Genomic DNA, 21801 nt, shown 5'->3' on the forward strand with positions numbered 1-21801 from the left:
GTTAAATTCCCTGCTCTGGAACTCCATAGGATTTGCTTCCGATGACTTCTTCGACCAAGTTCCTGCCACTGTGCCCCTCATAGCTGCCATCCTCTGGATGTATGGGCCTCTGTCTGCCCTTCAAGAAGCCTGAGCTCCTACCTTAGGGCCTTTGCACTTCCTGTCCCCCAGCTTCAAAGCCTTCTCCACCAGTCTGCATCCAGGTCGCTGACCAGTACCCCTGCCTCAACAGAGGGCTTCCAGGTCCCCCTCTCTAAAGTAGCCCCATCCTCTCCCAGTCACCCTGAAGCCCGCTGGCCTGTGTCAATTTCCTGTACCCCCAAACCCGTCTCATTTACTCACATGCCGACTGCTGCCCCAGCTGCGGTGGAGGCAGGAGCCTGGTTTGTGTGTTTATACTGTGTGCCCAAGAGCCTAGAAGAATTCCACACCAGCAGGGTGGCAAATGTCTGTGCCTACAGGAATCAGCAGGGGGGCTGCTTTGGGGCACCATGAAGCCGCTGAGATGAGTGGCAACGTGAGTGTAAAGAAAGGTGAACCGAGACAGCTCTATGGGGACGGTGGCTGCCCCCGTGGCCCCTCCACACTCTGCACCGAGCATGGCTGGGGCTGCGGGGACTCACGTGACACAGGACCGGAGACTAGGGCTGCTGTGGTTCACAGGGACTGGGCCACGTCCCGTCCACAGGGAGGGGAGGGAGGGCTGGCACGGCGGTGGCTCCTCCCGCCACCCCAATCCTGACCCAGCAGGCAGCCCTGACTTCTGGAGACGGTGACGACAGGTGCCCCAGTGTGAGGACATGAGAAGGAAAGAGAAGCATGTGTTTAAGGGGATCCCACTCCATGGAAACCGGCGCACTAGCAACAGGGGGTCATCAGAGAGAATGCTGCACTTCAGAAGGAAATGTGAAACTAGGAACTCGTATATCGACATGCATCCCAGTCGGTGCGCAGTGTGTGGGGACCCCCCCCAAAACTCCCATCCAGCCCCCTAACTTCCCTTCATACTTGCATGCCCCCCATACACATACAGGGACCCCCTGGTCTAGGTACTGGGCTGGCCAAAAAGTTCATTACATTTTTTCTGTACAGTGGCTCTAGCGGTGCTCAGCTGTCTTTAATGTCATTGAAGCATTTTGTTAGATTGTATTGTGACAGCTGTCCTATCAGTGTGCATTAAAAAAATGTATCAAAACTGCTGAATTTTTGAACAGCCATTTTAATACTGATGATGGAAGACGATTCACAACATTTTCAGCGTATTATGCTTTATGATTTTAAGAAAGATAAAAATGCAACTGAAACCCCCAAAAAGGTTTGTGCAGTGCACGGAGAAGGTGCTGTGACTGATTGAATATGTTAAAAGTGCTTTGTGAAGTTTCTTGGGACTCTTGACATTTTGGCCAAATAACTCTTTGCCGTGGGGCTGTCTGATGCATTGGAAGATGTTTAGCAGCACCCTGGCCTCTACCCACTAGAAGCCAATAGTGGGAGATAGCCAACATACTTCAAAGTATCCAGATCAATAAAGTTATTGGTGAAAATGAAAAATGTCTCTTATCTTACAGAAAAAATGTAAGTGGACTTTTTGGCCAACCCCGTATGCCAAGCCGACTTCTGTCACTGAACTCAGTCCTCCACTCCCAACGACCCCGGGGCGGTACCCAGGGTGGTACTGCAGCCCCCCTAAGCCAGCACACCCACGACTGGACCAGTGTGCTGGCCCCTCACACCAGCCCCCTGCCTGCACCCTGCAGCTTGGAGCAGGGCTCCCCTGCCCCCCACCGGGGCCTTGGAGCAACCCCAGACTCTTGCTGCCTCACCGCTAACATTCCAGTGGACGCCAGGGGCCACTGACTTTGGAAGGGCCCCCAATTTATCCCTCGGTCTCTGTCATCACTGCGGGTCACAGGGGAGGGTTGTCTCATTCCCTCTCTGTATATGGAAGACCCCTCCTCTGGCCACCCCCCAGGCCGCCACTGCTGACTGCCAGGGCTGCATCCACACCCCTCAGGTGGACTCTGGTGCCCACATGCGCAGGCTCCCTGCTCACTCGGGGTGGACCCCAGAGAACCAGGGCAGTCTCAGAACACGCCCTTCCCTTCGCACCTGCAGGGCGCCACACCTGCTGTGCCCTTGCACCTGGTCTGCCCATCCCCAAGCCCCTCAGGTGGAGTCTCTGGGGGTACTCCCCAGAACGTGACACCCGACACCCTCACACTTGAGCAGGACCCTTTCTCCCGGTCCTGTCCCTACCAGAGGCTGGCAAAGCACACGTTCCCTTTCCTGGTCGCCCCAGAAGCCAGCTCTGACTAATGGGATGAGTGGAAATTCACTGGCGGGAAGCCACTTTGGGGCATCTTTGTTTTCCCTGCCTTTGTCACAAACACCTGGTCTGGAGCCAAGCAGCCATCCCGTGATGCCGAGGGGCTGCTGGGGGGATGAAGGAGCCAAGCGAAGGGGCGCCAGCCAGGGAGAACCCCCAGGGACTGGCCACAAGGAGCAGCTAAACCAATGCTAGCCGCTGCTCACAGCCTGGCCTGGCGATGTGAGAAAAAAGACAGGCAACTTTGTCTTTCATCAATGATGATGAATTAGGAATATAATGAGCCTGTTCCATTCAAGCTCACTGCTAGGTCAGAAGTGAGGCTGGGCCTCCTGACCACACCTGAGATTCCAGCAGAAAGAATTCCAATTACACCTTGTTACCTGCCTACCTGGCGATATATCAGTCTCCGAGTAGCCTACGGCAACAGCAACACCACACACAATGGCTACTTCTTATTAAGTGTTTCCACACCTTTTCAAAACTAGTGCAAAAATGTTATAGTTTACCAGAGGAGTATATTTCCAATGTATTCAAATGTTACCAAAAAACGTTTAACTCTTCCAAGAGTAACATATGGTTTTCTGTCCCAGCTGCTTCCCACACACTTGGCAGGGGAGTTCCAGTCTTTCTGTTCAGAGAATTCTTAACTCAGCTCTGTCTGCCTGTGAAGCTTATAGCCCCCTTCGCTGCCCTCATCGGCTCTAGGAGGCTATCGAAGTAATAGCAGTAATCTCTTGAAGTGCTCAATTTTTTATTAATCAGTTTCTTTCTCATGCATCCCTAGACCCCAGCTCAGCAGCTGCCCACAGCAAGAAGGGAAGGGGAGGAGCACCTCGGAGGGTCCCCACTGGGGGTTCCAACCTGGCGCACACATAGGCAGGACCGGCATTCTCACTACCAGCTGTCAGGAAGTTTTCCAAATACAAGTCAGGCGTACACTCTAAAACGAAAACCAAGCAAACACGCAAATGCCCCAGTGCCAAGTTCATGAGATGACTGATGGCCTCAAAGCTGTTAAAAAAAAAAAAAAAACCCGAACAGCTTAAAAAGTTTGGATTCTTTTTCCCCCAGGATATTAATGAGCAGATAAAGCATTTGACATAAACACAGAGAGTACTCAGCACTTCGTCAGACATCAGAAGGAAGCCGGGTGGTGAAAACCAAGTTGTCCCTTACGAGAGACATGGGTTCCCTGGGCGACGTAAGTGTCGGAAACCCAGCCTCTCCCGTGTGCCGTCTCCCAGAGCAGGAGCGCGCTTGGGCCAGGATGACCCCATGCACGTGTGACAATGAACCAGGCACTTAGGTGCTGCAGGTTCTCCAAAGACACATGCGGCCAACCCAGGCTCCCCTCATCTTACGGAAAACACAGATGTAGAAACAAAGAGAGACATTCTCTAAGAATGCCAAGCAGTGTGTTAGTAGAGGCTCAATGAGTGGTTAGCACGTTCTGTGTCAGGAGGAAAGGTTGGCCAGCAGGGCGTGAAGTAGGTGCCCCCCGCCCTTCGATTCCAGGTGGGATGTAGGGGCCCCAAGTGAGAAACGCCAAGCCGGCACCTTCGCCTCTTCTTTGGGCTCATCAGGATGGGACCCAATGGTGGACCCACGGTCCTGAGAAGATGCACGTGGGTGCAATAAAAAAACAAACAAACCCCCAAAAGCCAACCAAACAAGAAAGACTGCTGAAGACTTCGGTCAGAGAGAACTAACCATTAGGCTTGTGTGTTCTTTGCCCGAACCGTGGGCGGCATCACTTGTTTTGTGGGCAGTTGCCCGGAACAGCAGGGCAAACAGGAGGCAGCGGGGACAGAGGAAGACCACGTGTGAGCTGGACTGATCCCACAGAGGAAGCCCCAGGCGCGAGTCTAGAGCTGGGAGGGGCCGTTGAGGACGGGGCACCATGGGCGTCACTCACTCACGGGGTGGCCAGGTCAGAGCGACTCGAGGACAGATGACACACACACTCCCAGGTGGCAGAAGAAACGCATCTTCCACTTGCGTGGACGCATACCCTGCCCCACAGAGCAAAACGTAGGAAGGGCCGCTGCTTGGTAGAATGGCGTGATTCCTCCCTCTCTGAAAATAGTGCTGTCTGGCATAAACCATTTTCTGGAGCGCGGCTCCACTTAGTCATGGAGCCTGGGGAGGCAGAGCTGGTGTATTCAGCATGCCGGCTCCTGCCCAGCTGGGTCCCACAGCCCTGCACCTGCGCCAGGGTGGCTCAGCCAGAGGGACGCTGGGGGATGCTCCGCTCCCTCCTGGGGATGCCCCGCCCCCTCCTGGAGGCTCCCGGGCCCCAGCTCTGCAGCCCAGTCTGTCAGCACCTTGCCCAGCTGCTGCCCAGTGGAGGTTCTGCAGGACCCCATCTGTCTTACAAAAGGAAATCTTCTTGCTTCTGCTTCATCTCCTGAGCTGATCATGGCTTTCCCCACCCCATTTTGGATATTGATCAGAGAGACGGAGGGATTTTCTTCTTTTCCTAATCCATGTCTTTGTGTGACTGCTTAGGGCAGGCACCCCATAGAGTAGGGGGAAGTGGAGGCACCCAGGGTCCCCCCCACTTTTAAGCATCTCAAATGAGACGCTTCCTTGGCTTTGTTTTACCATTTAGGACATGCAAGCTAATGGGGTGAACATTCAAACCCGTATTTACTAACTTTTTAAATCGATGTCATGTTTAAATAACTCAATGGCTGTGGCTGGTGTGGCTCAGTGGATTGAGCTCTGGCCTAGGAACCAGAGGGTCACTGGTTTGAGTCCCAGTCAGGGCACATGCCTGGGTTGCGGGCACATGAGAGAAAACCACACACTGATGTTTCTCTCCCTCTCTCTGCCCTTCCCTCCGCCTAAAAAGAAATAAATAAATCTTCCACATATATATATATATATATATATATATATATATATATATATATATATAACCATGAAAAGAAATCTACCACGGGAGAGGGTCCTGCTTCTACTGGGTGGGGGAGGTGGGTAACCCCCTTTTCTCCCACAGCCTAGACACAGTCTGCCAGGCATTAGTGTCTGAAACTTTTATGATAAATAATAAGCACAGAATAGAACACTCAGCGTTCCCACTGCACGTCCCTTTCCTGCCCCACAGCCACCGAGAATTCCTGCTCCTCAAGGCCTTGGATGTTGAGACTCAGCCCGAGAAACAGAACCCCTCCAAGCATCAAGTGAGTGACTTGCTCCTCAAATGACTGAATTGGATTTATTTTTAATCCAGAGGTCCCCAAACGTCATTACCAGCCACTGCACCACACAAGAAAGCAGAGCTCCCACTGCGTGTGTTTTGTACAGGGGACGATCCCGTCGCTGGTCTGGCCCGGGTACACGCGCCAGTCAGAGGAGCCCCGCATGCGGACCACCGGGCAGCCCAGTGCCAGATGGCAGTTTTAACCTGAAAGGGCCAGTGGCTCGCTGGAAGGAAACGAGGCTGAGCGCTGAGCGAAGGGCGGGAACACTGCCGAAGGACACGGGTGGGGCTCTAAAACTCTTGGTGCTTCCAGGTCTCCTTACGGTCTCACTTCGAGGAGAAGGTCTCACTTCGAGGAGAAAGCCGAGGCGAGCAGAAGGAAGCACCCGTGAGAACGCTCCAGCAGGACCCGGCCACTCTCTCTCTGTCCCTGGGGCCGCTCCCCACCTGGGCACGAGGCCCCAGCCTGGCTCACCTGCACAGCCTGTCCGCCTTCTTTCCACAAACACTGATACCCCGCCCTCTGCCATATAAACAAACTAACCCTCCTGACCCGCCCCGCCCTGCCCCGGGCAGCCCTGCCCAGCCACCTGTCCCGCTGTGTTCCAGCACTTGTAGGTTCACGGCAAAGCTGAGAGGAAGGTATGGAAATTTCCCACATTCCTCTGGCCCTTATACATGCATATCACAACGCCCCCTCCCGCATGGGAGTGGGACACTGGCCACACCAGGTGGCTCTGCATCGCAGCACCATCATCACCCAAAGCCCACCCTCTGCGTTACGGTTCACTCCTGCTGTAGTACAATCCACGGGTCTGAAGAAGTGCAGAACGGCACAGGTGCACCAGAAGCACACCAGACTGAGTGACTTCACTGCCCTCGGATCCTCGGTGTGCCCTCCATCCACCCCGCCCCCGCCCACCAAGGCAGTCAGTCCCTCTGGGAGCAGTTTGCTGAAATGATGAACGCGTCGGACCACAGAACCGCTTACACTTAAACGTTCTTCTGCAGTTGGGCCGAGGGTAGAAGCCTTGAAGACCAATGAGGGTTATAATGTGTCCACTTAACTCAGGAAGAAACGATTATCTCTTTCTGCTTTAAGTGTCCTGTCGGGGCAGAACGACCACTTCACACTCGGGTGTCTCGGCCGGCTGCAGCGCCGCTGAGAACCACCACCGGACATCCGTCTTCTCTTAAGAGACCACACTGGTTTTCATTCAGCTTTTCATTAAACAGGTCAAAGAGAGCGTAAGGACAGGATCATCAGCAACAGAGAAGTTTCCAAGTGACCCTAATTGGAGTCACGCCATCAAGTTAGTCACCGCGTGCGTGACACCGAGTGGCCGCAGCTAATGCCCGCCTTCTGACCTGGCTGACTCTGGCCTCAGGCCTCCTGGGGGTTCCAGCGCGTGGGGCTGAGCCCCTGCAGGCCCCGCCCCCCGCCGCCCAACTGCTTCACGTCTGTACACTGGGATCACTAAAGTGCTCTGCACACCTGATTGGTTGTTTGTGTTTTTTTAATCCTCACCCAAGGACATTTTTTTTCATTGCTTTTAGAGAGAGGCAGGGAAAGAGAAACATCAATCAGCAGTCGCCTCACGTGCCTGAACCCAGGGTCTTACACACCTGGCGAAACCCACAACCTACGTGCGTGCCCTGATCGGGAATCCACCTGCATCCTACTGCTCACAGGACGGCGCTCCCACCGACTGAGCCACGCTGGCTTTTTGGGCGCCACACGACTGTTTCAGCAGCCAAAGGACGTAGCAGAGCAGCAGTCAGAAAGTTGAGAACGCCGGGTCTCAAAGTATAACAATTCTTGCTGCCCGTATTTATTCCCTACTGCGCCCTTATCTGTTCCTCGCCGTTGCCTAACAGCCGCCTCACAGTCTCTCGTGCTCAGCAAAGACTCAGTCAACAAATCAATGGAACTACTGTTTTTTTGGGGACCTACGGCGGCTCGTACCCCTCCCACCCCCTCTGCACCAGCAGCCGAAACTGCTTTCCCAGGCGTCTGCCGCTGGGGGGGCCTTCTTACTCCTGTGCTCCCGTATCCCCCTTCCAAACCTTCTCCCCCAACCCCACGGGAAACAACCCCCCCCACGACCAAACATGGGAACTACTGAGACTAGTCTTCTTTTCAGACTGCCCCCAAACTCTAAATACATGTAACGTTTTACAGGGTACGATCCATGATTTTCAACAAAGTAGCACCCTGGCTTTATTCTTCTACAGAGGAGAGTCAAATCAGACTCTGAGGCCCATTGTACCAAACTGGCCACTGAAGGCATGTAATGAAGCCGAATGGTCTTGAATTCCTTAGGAAAACAACAGGTTTAACGGGCCACCGACATTTCCCAAGTACATCGTGCTGCATGTGACAACACGGCTTATCATGTGTAATTCACTGACCTCCGTGAAGGCACCCGGGAGAAGAGCCCTACCAGAAACACTCTAATGGAGTTTTTGTCTTAAAATGTTACTTTTTAAACATACTTTTACTGGTTCATACAGATCACAAGGATGCAAATGACAAGTCCATCCACTGCAGGTAGATTTCTAACGGTCACAGAATAAACAGTATTGCCATTAACCTCCTCCCCACCCCGTTTCTCAAGGATCTCGCTGCTCTTCTCACACCATCAGTCCAATTCTCATTGAAATGACCTATGGCATCAATCCAAAATGAGGAGCAGCCAACCTGGCCTCTGCCAGGGCCAAGGAGGAAGCTCTGATAAAAAGCTCCAGGTAGACAGGGTTGCAAAACAGTTCCAAGGATCGAGTGCGTGACCCCCCTAGCTCGGCCCTTTGAAGGAAGGGACTGTGTGTCAGCAGCGAGCAGCTCCCAGGAGCTCAGTTCCGAGAGCCGCACCGCAGAGGACACGGCAGAGATGCGGTCCCCAGCTCTTCCGAGAAGGGGCCCAGAGCCAGGAAAACCAGGGCGTGGCCACAACCTCCAGACTCAGCGGAGGGACAGCAGGGGCGCCCAGTTAAGGGAAGGGCAGAGAAGCCGTGTCCAGTGTGTGGCTGCAGCACATGGGCAGCAAGCAGCAGTGATTTCTGGAAACCTCGAGCCACAGCCCTCTGGCAGGTCCACGCAGCAAGCAGGGGACGGCCCCGTGCCGGCAGAGCGTCTGCGCTGCAGCTCCGCAGGGACGGCCGGCAGTGAAACACACACAGTGAAATCCAGGATCGGTAAGGTGACGGGAGAAACAGACCCGTGAGGCCTCACTCCGGGAACTGACCTTGCCTTCCTACCCGATTGCAATCACTAATAAAACCCTCTCCTTGATGCGATCAGGAAATTCGGTTGTTTGCTTATGTCAAGACTTAGCTTCCAATGACAGCTGCTATTTTTAGGGGGAAACGTACAAAAACAGGGCAACCGTGTCCATGTAACAGCGAATCTGTGCAGAGCGTATCATGAAAGGAAACGAACTCACGTAGCAGCCTCCAGGGAAGCAGAGAACATTCCCCGAGTGCACAGAGCACCTAGGGACGCACGCTGAGACTCTCTTCCACCAAATGTCACTCCCACTTAGCAGAACACGGGGCAATGCCTTCCTCCCTAGACAGGCACAAGGCCCCCAGGTGGAACCGGAGTGTGAAGGGTGCATCCGCCACGGGGCCTCGGGAGGTGGCTTTCAGGTCCAGGGCCAGCTCGAGCTGTGAGTCCTCTGCAGGGACAAGGACAAGTGGTTCCCTCTGCCCGAACCGAAAGGGACCAAACAAGAAGACAGCCGGTCACTGAAGTTTCTGGGTGACACTACTCTCTCCACCCCTGCATTTAATAGGAAACAGAGGCACAGCGGCCGGAGAAAATGTGGAACCTACCGGCACTAATGGGACCAGACAGGAAGGAGCCAGAGGTGTGAGGACCAGGAAAGGCCTGGACATGGCTCGACTCCGGCCCCCTCGCCACGTTCCCCAGACACGCCCCCCCTTTGAAAATGTGCAGCAAAGTCGACAGAGGTGGGGGGGACTTCACTGCACCCTCAGATCGAGGAGGGTGGCTTTCCAAACCATCGTGTACGCAAGCAGAGGGAAATTCAATTAAACCCACCGTGAGCTCCTCCCCCGGTACTCTCCTCCAGGGACTGGGGCACCAGCCACAGGTAGTCTTGCCTGCTTGTGAGCTGGTGGCGGCTGGGCTTAAAATCCAGTCATTAAGGAGAATCCCTGTGAGCTGGGACTAAACAAACTCAGGGCCTTGGCGCCATGGTGCTCACCCTTCTCACTAACAGCTGGACAAACGTCACTCAGCCAGTGAGCGGCCCTCTCAGGAGGACACCCTGGTGTTGACAGACCCCACCACTGGGCGGCAAGGGAAGCCCTCTGAAGACAGGGCCGTCGCTGCGAGAATTCCCGGGTTCCAACAGAGGCGCAAATGAAACAGACTGTGGGTGCTGCGTGACTCTCCGGGCTAGCTGGGGGGCGGGGGCGGGGGGCGGGGTCTGGGGGATGACCCGGTGTTCCTCAGGTTGGACACGTGGGTGACTGATGCTATTCGGGGAATGACGTTCAACCTACTCACACTGTTAAGTCAGTCTCCGTAAACGCTGCAGCCCTGCCTCCCCTCTGCTGCAAGGGGGCCACGTATCCATTTTCTAGGGCGCCCTTACCGCTCCGAGGGGACACGTGACCGAGGAGGGGGCGCCTGGAGCGGGGAGCGGGTGACAGACGCACCAGAGTGGATGCTCAGAGGTTAGACGGCGGGTCTTTAAGAGACTAAAAAAATCAGCTCTTCGCTTTTCAGGCATCCCAACTGCCACAGGGGCACCTACTGGTTTGCCTCTCGGACCTGCCTCTGAGCTGTGCACACACCTGGGCTAGAAGGACATGGGTTCGACTAGCTTCCTGAGTGCGGGGCTTCCGAATATGGCAGCAGGCAGCACAGGGACACTCTGTGAGTGCAGGCATGGGTATGGTTTTCAATGAATCACATCTGGTGAGGAAGAAAGTGGAATAAGATGATCGATTTAAAGGTTTCCACAAAGGGGTGCCTTTCCCTCAAAGCATTCCTGAGTTTTCAGATAGGGGGTTCTGCCACCCTGGGCAACACGAACTCACTTGTAGCACTTCATGCCCTTGAGCAAACTTGCAACTAGGGACAGATTAAACAGAAGTCAGCCAGCCTTAATCCGAGTCCAGTGCAATAAGAACTTGTCTTGAACAATGACAGAATGCGAAGAATTATATGTGCAACACCTGCATTTCTTTTAAAGACGAAAGCTTCATAAAGTTACAGTGTGGCCACTCGGGAACTGAGTGGAAGTTAAGATTTTAGTATGTCCAAAAAAATGTCCTTAAAGCCCGTCCACAGCACAAACAGGATCTGGGGAATGGCCGTGCTCCTTAGAACTTTTCAAAACCATTTCGCAGAGCTCATTTGTAGCTGACACACTCATGACAAATAGCATTTATAACTACACCCTTCAGGGCTGATTCATCGTCTTCGGGCTGGATCCCTGAGAGTCTGGGGGGAGGGACCCAGCTCCCAGAGGCTGTCTCTCTGGCCCCTGGCGGTTCCCGTCTGCTCCCTGCCCCGCACTCGCCCGGAAAGAGTTCACACTCCTGTGAAGAGCAGCAGCTGGGAGACTCGCCCAGGCCTCGCTCCAAGTTCAGGCTGTGGGACTGCTGGCGTGTCAGCCCAGGGCAGTCTCCCGCACCCCACTGTGCCCTGGGGCCTTGGCCTTGGGGTTCCCATCGACGCCCACTCCACACTCTGCCCAGGTCTTCCCGTGGCCACCCCGCCCTGTCCCTGCGACTCAGTCTGCCCACCCTGGCAGTCCGGCAGGGAGCCCTCTCCTCCCCAGGACAAGGCACCTTACCCTCCAGGACGGCTGCAGCCTCAGAGCCGTGCTTTCCCCGTCTCGGCCAGTCTGCTTGCCACAGGGCAGGTTCAGGAACCTCCCGTGGCTCCTGACGGCGGACAGAGTCAAGTGCAAACTCCACTTCCCACACTCGAGGCCCTCTGCCTCCACCTTCAAGCCTCCTTATCAGCCACTTGCCAACCGGTAGTTCTCGGCTCTGGGAGGCTGCCATCCTCGGGACCTTTGGCAGGTACGGCTCATTCCTCCTCGGGGCACCTGGGTTTCGTGTGTGTCCCTTGCGCTGAGCCACCCTGACACACCTCACCCCTGTTGCCTGTTTGTCTCAAGCCACCTCCTCCGAGATGTTTCTCTGAGCACTTCAGCCCCGGAAAGCCCCGCAGCCGTCACCAGCACCCTACACGGCGCAGCAGTTCCAGGTCTGCACCCTACACGGCTCTCCGCGAGCTCTGTGGTTTAGTTCTGTCTCCCAGCTGGGCTGTGTGGGCTTGTTGAGGTGAGTGGCTATCTTTTTGCAGTAATTTTTATGTGTCCCTGCATGTGGGGCACACAGTAGCAAGTGCTCAGGAAATGCAGAAAAGACCTAGGACCACAGGACGTTAGGAGAGGACCCCCTTCAGCTGTCCCGAGGTGCGGAGGGAACACCTGAGCTCCAGAGCTGCGCTTTGTGACCAGCGGGACACGAGAATGTTTAGGATGTGCAGTGCCTGATGGTTTTGTCAGGGGCCCCGACGTCTTTCTCCTGGTCCCCAGATCCATGCATCATGCCGCCCACGCCCAACACCTGTCACATAAGCCTTCCCGGGTCTATTTGTTAAATTCCCCCAAGGACACTTTCAAGTAATGTTTTACTTAGTCTAGCAGAGGTGTCCAACCTTTTGGCGTCTCTGGGCCACAGTGGAAGAGGAGTTGTCTTGGGCCACACGTTAAACACACAAACACTAATGAAAACTGATGAGTGACACAAAGATTTTAAGTAAATGGATGATTTTGTGTTGGGCCGGACACACAGCCGTCCTGGGCTGAGGGTCGGACACCCCTGAAGGGTGATTCAATATACCTGAAAGTACACATTCTCCCCCAAAAGAATGCACCATTCTCACTTTTCACGCAGTCGGGCTGTGTTTTTAAATACTAATTCAGTCTGGTACCACTGATGAGAGTCATACTTAGCAGCTCCATCCTCGAGGCTGGGGAGGAAAAAGCCATCCCTGCCCGTGGTGACGGGGGACACGGCTCCAAGGTGCTCCTGCTCTCGGTTGCCCTGTGTGGAGACTGGGACACCAAGCAGGGACAGGCCAGGACCCCCCCTTCCCCCGCCACCAGCCCTAGGTCACGTGACAGGCTTGCCAGGGCAGGACCACCAGCACAGACGAGCGCACAGGCCCGGCTGTGAGCAAACCAGAGTGGACAACCCGACGTGCACACCACAACGCCCACCGTGTCTCTGCGGCCTCGCCCAGCCACCCTCACAGACCGTGGCCGGTGCTCAGCCAAGCTGCTGCAGGACGAATGCAGGTTTAGGTCGAGTTGCACAGATTACTAACACAAGTGTGCAAACCTGGAGGCAGCTGGAGTCTTGCCCCTTTCTATGTTTGTTGGTTCCATTTTGAAGCACAAGTGCATTGCAGAGGCAGGAGAGTAAGACTGCTGTCCGCACACAGCGACCTCCTGTGACCTGTGACCTGTGACCGTGCAAGGGCCCCTCTGAGCCCTGCCGCCAGCAGCATCTGTGCACCCAGCCTGGGCGAGGGGCTGTGCGGCCACAGTGGGGCGTCACAGCACTGGGGGACACGTGGGGCGAGACGGGGAGCTGTTCCCGCCCAGAACTTCTCAGGGCGGCGTCTGACACCGGGCAGTCTGTCTGGTTCTTTAATTAACTTAATCCACCTAACCACAGCCTTTAAATAATTGAGTGCCCGGGTAACCGCTGTTCAAGCGCTTAAAAAGAATTCCAGTTACGAGAACGTCAGTGACAAGAATGTTTTAACCTTTTAACTCTAGTTCGCACCGTTCACTCTCCCTCCGGTTACTCACAACCTGAGTTGAATAAAAAATACAGCATCTGAGCAGGGGAACCTTCGATTATCGAGGGCAGGCAAGGAGTGACGGTGTTCAAACGGCATCGTCTGTAATTCGTGGTAACTCAGCAAACTTACACGTACACAGATGGAAAGAAAATTAGGTTGTTTTCAGAGTCGTGTGATAACTTTCCCATCTGCCACAAACTGGGTCTTTATTTGAAGATCAGCGATTCCTAAAATGCTTAGATTTCTTGTGGGAGGAAAATCACGTTTTTCTTATTTACTCCCTAGAAATAGAAGTGACCTAGATTGACTGACTCTTCCATAGCTGTCATGTCAGCCTCTCCTAAAAAAACGTACTGTAGATTTTTATTTACTGCTGCTCTCTGGCCTATATAGGATGTACATTTCCTATTGAACTATATCCAACACTAAATTTCCCATTGTTAAATTTAAGAACATATGAGGCAGATCCTCCTGCTCCCTCTTTCTCCCCCCCCCACCCTGCTGTCCATGCGGCCTTACATAACATTCCATTAGAACACAGAACTATAGTTCAGATCCTGTTTCGTGGCCTGGAGGTTGAAGTAGTTGAAGCTCCTGTTAAACGGGCTCACCAGGCGGCAACTGGGCCCTGAGGCTTCGCACGCTCCCCTGGAATAGCTCCTCCCTCCTCTCCACCCCGGACTCCCTGTCTCCTCCCACCGCGTTCAGGCACCACCCCCCGACGCTGCCCCGACCTCTGCAGTCAGACTAAAGGCCCGTGAGGTCACTTGAAATCAGGGCGCGGAGCAAAAGGAAGCGTGTTACCCTGTCCGTACGACCCTCATGGCACCACGGGGGAGTGAGTGCCTCTCTCCTGCAGACTCGGACACCCAGAAGGGACCTCAAGTTCCACTGGCCCGCGATCTCAGCTCACCTGAGACCCTGCACCCAAACCTGTGCCTTCCCCGGCCTTTCCTCTGTCTCCGTGCTGCCAGGGCCTCAGACCACAAGCACGGAGCCAGTTTTTAAATGTTTATCATTTTCACTGATTGGCCTTAGAGAGAAGCATCGATTTGCTCTTCCACTTATTGACGCATTCATTGGTGGATTCTTGAATGTGCCCTGACCAGGGATGGAACCCACCACCTCAGTATATTGGTACAATGCTCCAACCAACTGAGCTACCCAGCTAGGGCCTTGGGGTCATTCTTGACGGCTGTTTTTCTCACACCTCACATCCAATCCCGTCAGTTCTTCCACAAATCCCGCTGCGTCCTCCACCCTGTATTTGAAATCTGACCTCACGACCTACTCCACTGCCCTGCTCTGCTCCACCACCCTGCTCTACTCCACCGCCCTGCTCTGCCCCACCGCCCTGCTCTGCCCCACCGCCCTGCTCTGCCCCACCGCCCTGCTCTGCTCCACCACCCTGCTCTACACCCCAGCAGGCCAGGTCTGGGCTATTGTACCAGCTCCCCCTTCAGGGCCTCTGCTGCCTCCCCTGTCCTCCAGCGCCGGCCACAGTGAACCAGTTGAAACAACCGGGCAGATGGTGTCAGCCCTTCGCTCAGACTCTCCCAGTGTCTCCCACTTACCCAGACTAAAGCCGAGCGCTTCGCCGTGGCCTGTGGCACCCACCCCCCCCGGCCTCTCCTTCTCCTCCACCTCATCGCCCCTCCTCTTTCTCCACTCCAGGCACAGTGGCTTTGCGCTGCACCAACATGGGGGCTTTGTTCTAGAACACGGCTCCCCTCCTCCGGCTTCTCCCTCAAAGGCCAACCTCTCAGTTAAGCCTGCTCGGACTTCTCTGTCAGAGACCACAGTCTGGGATCCCTCCAAACCCCCAGGCACCTAGGCACTGAATGAGCACCCCTATCTCTCTGTCTCAGCAATTAACCCCAAACAACATCCCGCGCATTTCACTCAGTTACTGTGTTTAAGGTACCTCCCTCCCCCCCTCCCCCTCTCCCTCCCCCGAAAGACAGACACACATCCAGGAAAACAAGGTCCTTGAGGGCTGCGACAGTAACCTGCTGAACTTAGTGCTCAGTAGCCACTTGCTGGAGAGGGAGTCCTGTTTCTTGTGCTTCTGTATTCGTTTTTTCATTTGTGTTTACACAACTAAAGTAAATAACTGAGTAGTTTTGTATCCATTTGCTGGGGAAGCCATAACGAAGAACCACAAGACTGGGTGAATGAAACAGAAGACGTTCATCTCCTCGCAGTTCTGCAGGCTGAAAGCCCAAGATCAAGGTGCCAACAGGTTGGATTTCTCCAGCAGCCTCTCTGCTGGGCTCACAGAGAGGGACCTCGTCATCCCGCCTATGTTACACGCCCCAGCCCTTCCCAGTTACGCTCTGAAGTACCAATGTGAGGACTTCGACACAGGAATTTGGGGGAGACACAAGTCAGCCCACAACCACCCCCTACACTGGGTCAGTATGCGATGCTCCAGCTACTGGCTCAGACACACCTGGATTCCACTCCAGGACACACCCCGTCTCCCTCCCTCAGGGACCCAGGTAGGGAGGGAGTGGCTCAATCTAAACTTCAGAGCCAGTCTCTGTGGGGAGGGGACAATGACTCCAACATCTCATAGTTCTTTGTGACAGCCACATGTCAGCGCTGCCTGGCACAGTGAAGTGTTTGACAGATGCTTGCCTTTAAATGTTTTATTTTTCTGGGTTTTTTTTTCATGACCTTCCTGTTATGTTTGTCTGTGGCGGCGCCTTTCCTTCCTTAACCTGCTGGGGGCCTTGAAACCAGATCATTAAATTCGTTACAATGAAACCTAACGGCTCCAAGTCGAGACCAAAGGCTCTGCAGAGGATACAGAGCGTGCACTTCAGGTCTGTCTCTGGCTGATGGAGTTCGCTTGTTTGTTTTGGGTGGAGTTTCTTTCCTTGTGGTCATTTGTGGCCTAGATGTGGTATTTACCACCTGGTAGAGAAAAGGTGATACCAAAGTGAAGTTCAGCTTTGTCACCATTGCAGAAACAAGGCAGTGCCATCCATCAGACCCAGAACTAGTGGCATCCTACGACAAGCAACCATGTGTTCTGCAAGGGGTTGTGGGAAGCAGCGCATGATTTAAATGGCGCACAGCACTTAGAAAGAAGTGCAGAAGCTGAAGACACCAAACAGCCTCACGGGACGTTTTCCAAAAGGACAGAACGCCCTCAGCACTCCTCTCAGGGACCCCTGCAAACACAGTTCTGAAGCAGGGTCAGTAAGAGTTTCCCGCAGAGGGAGAGACAGTATTTTAAGGTCTGCAGCCACACGGTCTCTGTCACCGCTATGCAGCTCAGCCACTGTCGCTGGGGAGCGACCAGGAATGATCTGGAAGCAAATGTGTGTGGCCGTGCAGAAACCAGTGGGATGTTGCTATGGACCCTGAGATGTGATTTTCATACCACTATAGTGTGATAGGAAATATTATTTTTCCTTTGACATTTACCCCACCCACTGGAAAATATGAAACCCATTCTTAGCTTGGGCCGCACGAACACAGGTGGTGGGCTGGATTTGGCCAGGGGCACAGTGTGCGCACCCCATTCTAGTCAAAGGCTCAATAAATATCTGTTATTGGTGAGAACAGATTTGTCTTATGAAAACTGGAGCCCTGGTTGGTGCGGCTCAGTGGACTGAGTGCTGGCCTGTGAACCAAGGAGTTGCTGGTTCGATTCCCAGTCAGGGCACATGCCTGGGTTGCAGGCCAGGTCCCCAGGAGGGGGTGCACGAGGGGCAACCACATGCTGATGTTTCTCTCCCTCTCTTTCTCCCTCCCTTCCCCCCTGTCTAAAAATAAAATAAATCAAAATCTTTAAAAAAGAAAACAATTGGAAAACCACAGATCCATGCAGCATCACCATTACCACTTCCCACCTTCTCTCCCTACCTAAGCCAAAAGCCAGTATAAAACAAGCTACAGTCAGTTCCGTTGTGAGCACCTGAAATAAGAGTTTCAAAACGTCTCTCCATACACAGGAATAAGGCTGCACCATGTGTCCAAGGGACAGAAATAGCAACTGAGCTGTCTCGTGGACCCCACATTTATAAAGCTGCAACAGGCAGCGGCAACTTTGCATTCCTATGCATACAAAAACCGTATTTTAACCCATCACCCATCGCCTGATGCAGCCTTGCTTAGGGGGGCGAATAAGGAAGCAAACAGACAGAAAACGGACAGGACAGATGGTTAAGAACAGATGAGGTCACTCAAAATTTTATGCAGCTACTACAGATAATTTTAATAAAGTTCTTCCTTACCCCCCAAGTGTCACACATTATTTCCTTAATCCTTAAAAGAAATCCCAGTATAAAAGTGAAGTGGGCCCTAGCTGGTGTGGCTCAGTGGATTGAATGCCAAACTACGAAGCAGAGGGTCGCTGGTTCGATTCCCAGTCAGGGCACATGCCTCAGTTGCAGGCCAGGTTCCCTGGTGTGGGGTGCATGAGAGACAACCACACACTGATGCTTCTCTCCCTCTTTTCCTCTTTCCCTTCTCCTCTGTCTAAAAATAAATTAATAACATCTTTAAAGTGAAGCGGGAAAGGTCAGTGTCGCACACCTTTTATTTTTACACAGCACGTCCCTCTGCGCAGGTGGAAGTAGGCTGTGCTCTCTCGCACGCTGTCGTCCAGCAGAGATGTTACAATGTTGCTGGAAATCATTCAGCGTCCCTGGCAGCGCAGAGAATGACGAGAGAACACTGCTGAATGACCAACCTAAGACTTTCTCCAGACAGGCCATGAGGGCTTTCCCCAGTTCCTTCCAGGGGAAAAGAAAGAGGCCTGTCCTTTGGGGGATGAAAAGCTTCAATACAATGTGTTCACGCTCTTGGATATGGCATGGAAGGCCCCCACGAACAGCACCTCTGTGATAATGCCCCGTGTTTCTACTCCAGACAAGGCAAAGGCTGACCGTACTGACTGAACGGGTGACAATTATCTCTGTGGCTGCCCATCAACAGAGCGAAAAATGCTACACACACACACACACACACACACACACACACACACAGAGCACGTCCAGTACCTAACCCAAAAGAGAAGCATGAACCAATGCATCTCTTTCATGTGAGTGATTTGAGTGGTCTGGTCCTTTCCTGGTGTTTTGGATACTACACGGAACATGCAATGTTGTCAGAAGCGAGTCAGTACAAAACCAACCCAAGAGTACGTTGATTTAGGATAGATTCTAAATTCTGTTAGAATTCTATTTGAATTAGCAAATTCAATTCCGTCCTATCAACGACCAAAACTCATTGATTTGCTAATCTTACAACCCAAGAGGCACCATTTCATCCAGTTTATCCTGAAGCGCCCCTCGCCCTGGCTCCCTGAAAGAACTCTTGTTTCCGCATGAATGCAGACTTTCTTAGGAGCCACGGTGCAATCTGAATACCAATAATAAGCCATCCACCCCACTTTTTTTTTAAAAAAACCAGAGCTGCAATTAAAGAAAAAAACAGAAGAAAGTCTGGAAAATAATTGTCTCTAGGTGCATACAGTGCTGAGACTATACAGGAGCTGCACAGCGGTGGGAAATCCCACCCGAGAACTTTTTCCATAACATTGTTCTTACTGCTGTTCCATCTTTGAAAGTACCAGTTAGAGAGTGCTCAAAGTTACCATCATGCTTCACAATGTTTGCCCACGGCTGTGACCCCGTGGAGACCTCCTGGAGCCCAGGGGAACACTTCTGCAGAGAACCAAGGATTCCCAATTTAGCACGCGCATGCCCCAAGGAAAGGCTCGGGTGACTCCTGAGTGACCTGAGGACCAGGCACAGGCCACGGACCCGGGACTGGTAGAAAGCTAAACAGTCGTGTTGGAAAAGCTAAGAAGTGAGGTAACAGGTCTGTCTTGTTTAGGGCTACGTTTAACACAGTTTTACAAGGATCACAATACAAGCGGGGCTTCTGTTTATTCAGGGTAAGCGCACTCCGGTTTAGTCAGTCACACTCCCAGACTTTTGAGGCACAGCACGCTTTACCAAATAATTACCGAAACTATCAACTGGACTCAGCCCAAAACCACTAGAAACAAGCCAACCCTGGGAGGTGGGAAGGAGTGGGGTGAAGGAAGAGTTGAAGTAACAGTGTTGGTTCGCCACCCAGGGCGGGGGTGGGGGGGTAGAGGATGAGGTAAGAACTCCCCGCCCGGAAGCCACAAGGCCCAGATTCCAGAACCACGCAGGTAGCGAACGATCCAGTAGTGCAAGCCGCGACGGATTGTTCGAGGATCTGCTGTTCTGCACACAGAGACGGGGCTGTGTGCTGGACGCTCTGAGACACTTTCCGGGATCCACGTACCAATTTACAGATCTCCACGCGGCGGGGCGCGGGGGTGGAGGGGGGTGCCTCCCTTAGCCGCGGGGAAAACCCAGCCTCCCTCCACCTGGTCTAGCAGCACAGAGGTGCTGCCTGGGGGACGGGGCGGGCCTCCCGGGTCACCCCCAGAAGCTCCTCCACTCGGCGCACGTCCTCCGGGGTGACTAGCGCAAGGGAAGTGCGCTCCCAAGTTTAGGAGTTTAAGGGTGGCCTAGCACATCTGAAGTTGAAAAAACTGCTGAATCAGGGTGCCCCATTTTGCCAGGGGCACGGCATTCCCTCACTCTCTCTCCTACTCTGAAAAGAAACCGGATCGGCCTGTGCGCTCAGAGGTCACCCGAGAGGAGCAGAGTGATGTCACCCGGCTCCCCCAAACTGCCCCGAAGGTAGGAAAGAGCTGGAAAGGGAAGGCGCCCTCCCGAAGGTGACCCTTCCTTGAACGCGCTACGGTTCGATTCTGCAGCCTGGGCCTGCGGGATGGGTCCGGCGGGAGGTGCGCGCGCTCGGAACAGGGAGTTTCCAGCATCCCCGGGCCTCTCTGCGCCGCGGCCAGGGCGGTGTAGATTCGAACTGGAGGGGATGGGTGTAGGAGACCCAGAAGAAGGGGCGCAGCAGCCCAAGAAGCCCTTAGAACCACCCAGGCCGGAAGCTTTAGTAGGAGACCACTTTCAAGAGTTAAGGGCAGCAACGGCCAAGTCACATTCCGAAGCCACCTCACCGGCTTCCGGCTCCACGGAGCCCGCCCTGGGCGAGTCTCCCTGGGAGGGGCCGGTGGCCCGGTTGGACCGGCCAGGCTGGCCGGGGTGGGGGTGGGCGGGTCGGAGGGGCCGGGGCGCGGGGATCCGAGTGGCCGCGGGGGCCCGGGGGCGACAGGCTCCTACCGGTGGTGGAGAGCACGGTGCTGGCGAAGAAGAGCGCGGAGGTGAAGTCCCAGTTCCAGTTGCCGGAGGCGTTGCTGAGCACCGACACACCGTAGTTGCTGGCCTCCAGCACGCGGCCCAGGAACTGCTCGAGCTGCGGCTCCGACAGGCACTCGTGCTCCTCCAGGAAGCGCCGCTTCAGCTTGCGCAGCTCCTGGCGCAGCAGGTCCTCGTAGGGCAGCTCCACCGACGAGAAGACCACGGCGCCGAAGACCAGGTAGAGCAGGTATCCGAGCACCAGGAAACCGAAGCACCAGGCCGAGCGGTGCCGCTCCACCAGGCGCACGCACGAGCTGCCGGCCAGGGACTGCAGCATCTTCCCGCCACCGGAGCCCGAGCCAGAGCCGGGCCGCGCCGCACGCCGCCCGGAGCGGCTCCGCGCGCCCGCCCCCCGCGCCCGCCCTCGGTCCCCGCCCCGCCCGCCGAGCCCGCGTCCGCTGCTAGCGATTGGCTCGTTCCGGGATGTTTTCTTCTTTCTTTTCCTGCTTCCTTCGGCACACAAAGCCGCGATGATGTGGCGCTGACGTGGTGCCGGCTCAGGTAACCCGAGCGTCCCTGGAGACCGTGTGCAAACTTGCCCGGACCTCTGGGCGGGACAGACGGCCCAGCCTTGGGCTCCTCTTGCTGCCGCCTGGCTCAGTAACCGAACCGGAGTGTCAGAGCGTGTGCGTGTGTGTGCACGTGTGTGAATGTGAGATTGTGAAATGTACATGTGTGCCTGCGAGTGTGTGCGCGTGAGTCTGTGGGCGCGCCTGTGTGCATGCACGCGCGTGTGGGAATGTATCTCAGTGTACATGTCTCTCTGTGTGAGTGCCTGTGAGTGTATATGTGCGCAAGTGTGTGTGCACGTGTCTGAGCGAGTGTGCTAGTGTCTATGAGGGTGTCTCTGTGCGCACGCGCATGTGAGACTGAGAGCCGGTGCACATGTCCGTGCATGAATCTTTCAGTGTGTGCCTGTGACTTTGTGCATGCAGGTGTGCACCTGAGGGTGTTTGTGTGCATGCATGTGTGTCTGTGAGAGCATGTCCATGTGTGTGCCTGGGAGAATGTGTGTGCACGCACGCATGTGTGTATGTGCAAGGATGTCTCTGTGTGAGTTCATGTCTTTGTGTGAACGTGCCTGACAGTGTGTCTGTGCACACACACGCGTGTGTCTATGAGAGTGTGTGAGTGT

At 54.5% G+C, this 21801-nt stretch overlaps 1 protein-coding gene across 1 annotated transcript in view; it reads right to left on the bottom strand.

Annotated features, from left to right (window-relative positions):
* The window catches only part of KCNK1 (potassium two pore domain channel subfamily K member 1), a 39104-nt gene extending 18088 nt beyond the window's left edge, over nt 1-21016 (bottom strand). The window contains exon 1 of the mRNA XM_028531360.2: nt 20589-21016. Within this exon, the coding sequence (XP_028387161.1) occupies nt 20589-20943 (355 nt within the window). The 5' untranslated portion in view covers nt 20944-21016. The remainder of the gene's footprint in view (nt 1-20588) is intronic.
* Between the last annotated feature and the right edge of the window lie 785 nt (nt 21017-21801).

The sequence above is a fragment of the Phyllostomus discolor genome, chromosome 15 (assembly GCF_004126475.2).
Source record: "Phyllostomus discolor isolate MPI-MPIP mPhyDis1 chromosome 15, mPhyDis1.pri.v3, whole genome shotgun sequence".
Taxonomy (NCBI): Eukaryota; Metazoa; Chordata; class Mammalia; order Chiroptera; family Phyllostomidae; genus Phyllostomus; species Phyllostomus discolor.